This window comes from Amphibalanus amphitrite, unplaced genomic scaffold, assembly GCF_019059575.1.
Source record: "Amphibalanus amphitrite isolate SeventyFive unplaced genomic scaffold, NRLGWU_Aamphi_draft 002693F_arrow, whole genome shotgun sequence".
Lineage (NCBI taxonomy): Eukaryota > Metazoa > Arthropoda > Thecostraca > Balanomorpha > Balanidae > Amphibalanus > Amphibalanus amphitrite.
In genome coordinates, this window is record NW_024884086.1 from 12,951 (window position 1) to 20,539 (window position 7,589).

General features: G+C 55.9%; 1 protein-coding gene across 1 annotated transcript; it reads left to right on the forward strand.

Moving 5' to 3' along the window:
• Positions 1–908: 908 nt before the first annotated feature.
• Positions 909–7,259, forward strand: LOC122377283 (kinesin-like protein unc-104). The gene is made up of 6 exons (XM_043357227.1): positions 909–2,876; positions 3,192–3,280; positions 3,692–3,896; positions 4,182–4,312; positions 4,513–4,623; positions 4,862–7,259. Exons 1-6 carry the CDS (start codon positions 2,811–2,813, stop codon positions 4,920–4,922), a joined length of 663 nt encoding a protein of 220 aa, XP_043213162.1. The 5' UTR covers positions 909–2,810; the 3' UTR covers positions 4,923–7,259.
• The last annotated feature ends 330 nt before the right edge of the window (positions 7,260–7,589 follow it).

The following is a 7,589-nucleotide window of genomic DNA, read 5'->3' on the forward strand; positions in this document are numbered from 1 at the left end:
TGTTGGAGAAGTACTTCCTAGTTCATTTGTGTAAGAAATTTTTCAGCGCTTTCGTCATCAGCGAGCGTTTGTGACTACTGCCAGTGGGAAAACTGGACCGGAAAACCAAATGTCTCGAGCTGACTCACCATTGGCGGACAGTGACTGAGGCTCATGTGACAGTCATCCACTGTGTGTGTATAGGTATGTGTGTGTGTGTGTGGGGGGGGGGGGTAGTGTGTGTGTGTCCACTGTCCCATCCTCTAGCTGGCACCAGCCGCACGCGCTCTCGGGTACAGTCCCAGGCCATTGCGCGAGGCCCAGGATCGGTCATATCACGTGCCGCGGCATACAACACCGTCGGGTTTTTCGCTCTGACTCAGCACACACCGATTGAGCGCAGTACACTGGCCGGCGCTGGTCGGCGGCGTATGCAAGTACTGAGCTGATTTCCCCACCTGCCGCTGGTGGGTGGGTGGGGGTGGGGGTGGGGAGGAACATTCGCCGTCAGCGCGGGACACCGTGGCGGTTAGTAGTGCTGTCACCGCGGTCCGAGGCGGTGTGAGATGGTGCTGTTTTCATTGTGAGAGCCAGTGCTGCTGTCATAGGGCGACTGTGAGCCAGTGCTGCTGTCATAGGGCCACTGTGAGCCAGTGCTGCTGTCAATAGGGCCGCTGTGAGCCAGTGCTGCTGCCGCGGGGTCACTGTGAGGTGACCCTGGCGTCGTCTCGCTGAGAGCTGTGAACTGTGAGCTGCTTTTGTCACCGTGGACGTCACGCAGTGTGACGTGTGAGCTCAGTGCATCTTGCTTAGGACGATTGTGTCGAATCCCGGTTGTGTGTTCTACGTAGCAACAAAAACAATAGGCTCCCTCTAGACGTGGCCTGGAAAACCCGTGACCGTCCCTAGACGCCGAGCGAGGCGACATTTGAAGCTCTTGGCAGTCACGAGCTTCCATAACAACACTGCCCCATGACAGCCAATGACAGTGACAGTGACATCCTGTGACGGACCGTCACTCAGTGACAGTGCTGAGTGACGTCCGACCTTGCTCCGGACCGGCTGGGTCGGTCGGTCGGTCCGGGCCGCTCGGGGCCGGTCGGACGGCCGTGCCGGCGGCGGGCCGGCTGTGACGTAGTGGCCGCGCGCTACGGCCCGGCCGGGGGCCGGAAAGCGTCCCGATAGCACGGACCGCGGCGGCGGCGGCGGCGGCAGTGGCGGCAGTGGCAGTGTCGGCGAGTGGCGGCGGCGCGGCGGGCCGCTGTCAGCTGGACGCTCAGTGGAGTGACTGACGCGCAGGACCTGTGAGCGCTGGAGCTGTCAGCATGATACCGTGACAGCTCACTGAGGTGCCCCTCCAGCCGATCAGCAGCAGGAGAAACGGACGGCGATGACTGACAGGTGAGAGCGGCTGTGTTTTCGACGTGTCGCTCTGATTTCACTCGCATTAATATGCATTTCATCGCATTCGGCGCTAAAGACGCCATCGAGGATGGTGCCTAACAAATGCCTAGCGAAGAGGTGCCTAACAAATACTGGTCCATTTATTCGATGGAACATCGTGACCCCTTGAACGGTAAATGGAGATGATTACATTTTGTGAAATCGCCGTACCCATGGTCAAGTGCATCTAGGCTCCCACATGTTACCAACTAAATGCATGTTCTATGGCCGGGTTTTGCGCACTAGTAGCTCTGCCCTCTAACTAAAACAGGATCAGTGATCCTCACAGCTGCACCAGCTGCACCGGAGACACATTCCGTCAGCTAATGTATGCAGTACCTACGACTGGTTTCATCGCCACCTTTATCGCATCCGGTCCCGGCTGCCAGACTCGCCCTGACCTGTCAGTGAGGCCTCGAACAACCAATGGCAGCCCTCGTGTCATTGCACCAGTTCCTTTACCCCCTGCCAGTTTCCTCCAGCATCAACTCTCTCTCTCTCTCTCTCTTTCTCTCTCTCTCTCTCTCCCTCTCTCTCTCTCTCTCTCTCTCTCTCTCTCTCTCTCTCTCTCCTCTCATTCTTTCCCTTGCCCTATATCTCTCATACCCCTATCTCTTTTCTCGTACCCGCCCACCCTGCCCTCACTCTCTCCCTCCCATCCCTCCTCCTCTCCCCCGCCCCCTTCCGGGCGCCCCGGAGGCGCGGCAGACGGCTCCGTTTATGCGGTTGCGCGCCGCACACCTCATTAGGCCCATTGGGCGCATTATTTCGCCTCTGGCTCCGCCACTCTGCAGCCTGTTGGAGACGGCGGCTCCTCACCAGCGTGCACGACTTGCACTGCACTGAGCCAGCTCTGCTCCAGCTCTGCACAAGGCTCAGCCCTAGCTGAAACTCTACTATAGCTCTCACTCTGTTTCAGCTCCCATTCATACTCCAGTCCTGGTCCTAGTTCTGGCTCAGTCCTAGCTCCAGTCCTAGTCCCACCCCAGCCCCAACCCAAGTCCCAGTCCCAGTTATAGCTCCAGTCCAAGCTCCAGCGCACGCCGCGCTGGCTGGTGGAAAGCCGTTCAGTCGGGCGGTGAGCTGACAGTGGTCCGGGGGCGCGCTGGCGTCACTCGGCTGGCGTTTCCGGGGCCGGTCCGACCGAGTCATCGTCGCCGTCTGCGTCAGTGACGTCAGTGACGTCGGTGACGTCGGCTCGGTGGCGACGGCGGCGCTATCGGCGGCGTCACAGGGCGCCGTGAGCTCGATAAGCGGCTCGACTCCGTCCGTCCGTCCGCCCGGCTGAGCTTGGCGGTACGATAACCGACACCGCCGCGCTGCGCGGCTGGCCGGTCCCGGGCCCGCTGAGGTCACCGCCGGCGGCCGCCGACACCCAGAGCCGGCCCATGACCGAGCGAGAGCGCTACCTGGCCAAAAAGTACATCAGCCTCATCCTGGGACGCACTGAAAAGGTGAGCGGGGTGGTGGAGTGAGGGGTATGGGATGTGGGCGTGCAAGGGAGATGGAAGATACTGCCTCCTCTCTATGTTCATGAACGTATAGGTACATACAAATTCGAGAGTTCGGCGTAAACGGAAAGTGTGCGTGCATTACAAAACCGATCATCACAGTTGTACCAAATTTCAATAGCATAACTAGTTCTGATACGGACTCAGCTGTTTTACGAGGTCTAATGGATCTAAAAAAGAACAGTCGCAAAAAGCTGAAACGGTAAGACCGTAGGTATATGGGCTTAGATTCTCACACTTGCCATGCGATCCTTGCAGGACATTTCTGAGACGTCGACCGTGTTTAACGGCAACCACGAGTCGGAGATGGAGTCCTCTGACATCACAGACGTCTCCTCAATGACATCGTAAGCTGAACTCGGGACACAGACTGATTTTTTCCATTTTGTTTCGAGCTGGAGGAGCGAGGGAGTCTAATACGTATGTCCTCACGACTCAACATACTACGGTAGTATATCCTACCTTACCGATACAACATGGTAAGATTACGCCAGTTCCTCGCAGGCTTAATCACTCCCATCAGTTCTGAGCTCGTCGGCTACACTGCCACAGATTTAGAAGCCCGCGTGTCGGCATATGAAAGATGTCTTAACCTGTCTCACTCTTCCCACTGGTCTTCTTAGCCCGCTCTCCGTTTCTAGAACATAGTTTTGTTCTTAGTTTCGTCCAACCAGAGTCTCTTGAGCCTGTTGCACTGCTGTCAAACAGCTCGTCATCCTGTCCCATCACAGGTCTCTGACCCGCCCCTTCCTCCACAGGTCCCTGAGCCCCTCCTCGGCACTGCTGCCGGACACCCACCCGGGCGTGGTGCGCGGTCCGAACGAGCCGCGCGCCGCCCAGCCACCGTCACCGCCGCTCTTCTGCGCCGAGCTGGAGGAGATCCGCGTCTCTCCGGCCGTCAGTCGCCGCGGGCCCCTGCAGGTCTACGAGGAGCACACGCAGACCTGGCTCAAACGCTGGCTGGTGCGTACACGGAACTCGGCGAGCAAGGACCAGGCTGCTCGAAATGGACTGAGCCCTTACATCCGTGATACACTTGATTGGTGTGAACCTTCTTTACTATTGCGTATGCCCAAGTCTTCCCAAAAGTACAACATTAAATCACCAGCCTCATTCTAGCCCATCGCGGTGCTATTGTTACGACAGCCCTTACGACAGGTGCTGGATTGTGCCGATCTTCGTGCTGGATTTGTTCTGTACCGTCCTATAATCCTCCCGTTACCGGTGACCTCCCTTGCGGCCGGACAGGTGGTGCGTAGGCCGTACGTCTTCGTCTACCGCGACGCCAAGGACTCGGTGGAGAGGAGCCTCATCAACCTGGCCAGGTCGCAGATCGAATACAGCGACGAAGACCCGCACGACACCCCGCACTCCTTCAGGTCCGTGGCGGAACCGTCGGCCATTCCACGGAGGGTTCCTGCTTTGAATATGGATGTTTTTTCATGCATCACATACAACTGACACTAGACGACGATTGTTCAGCCATTTTCATCGACCTTAAATGTCTCCAATGACCACTAGCCCATGCTGTAGAGAGCCTTGGGTGTATCCAACTGACAGAGTACCGTGTGGTTTCCAGAGTGGTGACGCAGCACCGGACGTACCTGCTCCGGTCGGTGGCCAAGGAGCCCGCCAGTGACCTCTACGAGTGGCTCTATGCCATGAACCCCCTGCTGGCTGGACAGATCAGGTATGTATGGATTAAATCGCTGAAACTAAATACCTAGCAACACAGTGAATTTCGAGACCTTGCGCTACAATATCACTTCACTTCAGAAAGGGAAGGTGAAGTGAGGGCTCGTGAGAGTAACTGTGAAGTCATATGTGCCTGCCTAGTAGTGAAAGGCGAGCCTACCCCACGTTCCTTCGATGGAATGGAATTGACACAATGATATGTGCGCTAATCGTCGAACGCTTCTTTGTCGCAGATCGACGCAGAGTCGGCGCCGGCACATCTCTGGAGGCCGCAGTTTGTCCGTTTGCCACTGAGTCGTCTGGCTGACCAGGGACGGACCAGACGGACCGGGACGGACCACCGGTCTGGGGGGTGCCGCCTCAGCCGCGCGACATGACGTCCTCGCGGCTGACAGTGACACACCGCCGGCAGTGAACAGCCTAGCCCCGAACCAGGACGCCTTCCCGTGACCCCGGCAGGTCGAAATGCCAGCGTTCACAGTGGAGGGAGCGCAGCCAAAGCGTGTCCAACCGAGATCCGACCTGCCCACCGCGCGCCTCCTAGTGTTTTGTGCTTTTCTCCGCGCTCGCCGCTCGATAGTAGCTGTTGGATGCCATTAACCCGAGTGAGTGCGTCATGGACGTCCCCAAAGACAGAGTTAAGAGAGGATTAGTATTAGAGTCATTGTCCCTGTCCAATCAGCACAGCTCTGCGGCAACTGTAGATGTGAGATGCCAAGGTTCACCCTTCAGCCCCGGCGAAACCCGGCAGGATGGCGGTCTGCTGGGTGGTCGGTCGCGTGTGTGAGGCTTATCCGCTTTTGACGGTGTTCTCCGATTTTGCCTTACGCTTTGTGTCACGCAGGCTGATTGATGCTGGTCTCGGGCGCGTTGGGGCGGTGTGGCAGACTGGCGTAGTGGGTGAACAATCCTCGCGGTGGATGTTGATACTTGTGCAGCTACTGAGTCGCCACGGCTCGACAGAGGCGACTTCTCAGTGATTCTGGCAATCAGTATACCGCCTTCGCTGTCTCTGTATGTTCGGCGCAGTGAGCCCCTCGGGGCTGTTCCTGGATAGGGTGCATGTACCGCGTGGCGACCACTGCATGTGCACCTCACTGGTGATGCGGTATGCGTGTGCTGATCTCAAGGCGCGACGGGGGGAGAATGTTGGCACGATGCAAGTACCATGGTTGTGATCGCGGGGCGTGATACGACGGCCGTTTTCGGCGCGTCGAGCGGTGATAACGAGACATATGCTTGGGCACAGCACAAATGTAGGTAGCGACACTAACGTCGGGTGCAAGTGGAGGTGAGATTATCCACATCTGTCCCAAAGGGGTGTAACGAATTCTAGTCATTAAGCAGGCGTTCTAGTCATTGAAAATGAACGGTTGTTCATTATTATATTCAAACGAATTATCTTCGAGTCACTTGCTGTGAATAGGCGATCCGAGTCAATTCTTACCTAAATGCGTGAAGCCTGACCCTATGCGGAAGTAATTCACAAAATGACAACATTCCTCAGCAGTCTGATATCTCCCTGGTTCGGAAACGGAAACAGAAGGATCTGCGACCTCTATTGAATCGGTCTACCCACACGACCTCTATCTACCCATACGGCCAACAGTTTGGCTTGGACCTGTGCCACTACTGATGGCGCCAGCCTCGACAGCTCCAGTCCAGGTCAATTGCATGTGCTTCATCTGTTCTGAAAAGCCGAGCATCAAACGAGGTGCCAAATTGGAGCTCCGAGGCGCCGTGGGCGGTTGGCCGCTGGCATACAGTGATCTGAATACAGAGCGGAGTGAGAGAACTTTGTTCGGATGTGTGTAGTGACCAGTGGTGTTGGGGGGACTACACACAGTAGTTACATCTTTCACTGTCCTAGCCGTCATTCCAAGTAACCATTATAACAGCACTGAAAATGATCATTCCAAGGGCATCGATCCAGTGGCGTACTTAAGCATGTCAAAGTTCATGGCCTCGATGAAAAATATATTAATTCGCTTTGAATTTTTGCCTGAAGTCCCGTTTATGTCGCTTAGTGTACGTGAATTGTGTACGTATAACATGACTTTTGACTATGTTCCGAGGTGCTTTGTAAATGATTGTCTTTACTACCTACTCATCGAACGATCTGCCGGCAATAGATACACAAACACAAATGTATTAGTTAAATGTGCCCTATTTTAAAATCATTCGTCATACCTACTAACTATCTGCAATCCGCATTCAAATCTAATCATTTTCATGAACGTTTCAGCGGATCAAGATGTTAGGTTGAGCTGTTCTTACATGCGAATTCCCCCACGCCATGATGCTGTCTCATTCTGCCAGTATTTCTCGATGGCGACTTGAAAAGCGACCTCTGACGACCAGGGCCCTGTTTCAAGGCTTGACGCTACCTAACGTTAGCGGCATCGTGGTATTGGGTTTCCATGGAAACCCATACCACGATACCGGTAGCAACAGTTAGTGTCAAGTCGTGAAGCAGGGCCCAGAACGTTCTCTCTGTCAGTGTTCACATATGCCGTTTGTCGTCGGTGTTCTGTCTTCGGCGGCAAAGAGACCTGAATATTGTCCATGTATCCCGGCCCGTGTGGAATATAAACGGCTTGGCTATGCCGCAAATATATTCGTGGAATTAGCTGAGACGCGTATGTTACGTGATGGTGAAACATGTGACGACTGTCTATGGTCTGCGCCCCACGACTCGATCTAGTATTCATATCAAGTAGTTCTTGGTCAGTGGTATGCAGATCTTACGTCCAGGCCTTTATCACTCGGCGTCATCTGCGGATCACGGTACGACCACTGAACTGGAGCTCCGACCCCACCGCCCCGACCACCCGCCGCTGGGCCCAGCCGAGATGACTGGCGGGAGAGAGCGCGGCCGCCAGAGTGGACGTCCCCTGGGGCCTGCGGGCGCTGCAGACGCTGGCACGAGGCGACCGCCGCCCACAAACTCACCAACCGGGA

Excerpts from the sequence above, each read along its gene's own strand:
- LOC122377283 (XM_043357227.1), top strand. The coding sequence starts at position 2,811 with ATGACCGAGCGAGAGCGCTACCTGGCCAAAAAGTACATCAGCCTCATC. Across the intron at positions 3,897-4,181 it reads CCTGGCTCAAACGCTGGCTG|GTGGTGCGTAGGCCGTACGT; the intron begins GTGCGTACACGG and ends GCGGCCGGACAG. Across the intron at positions 4,313-4,512 it reads GACACCCCGCACTCCTTCAG|AGTGGTGACGCAGCACCGGA; the intron begins GTCCGTGGCGGA and ends TGTGGTTTCCAG.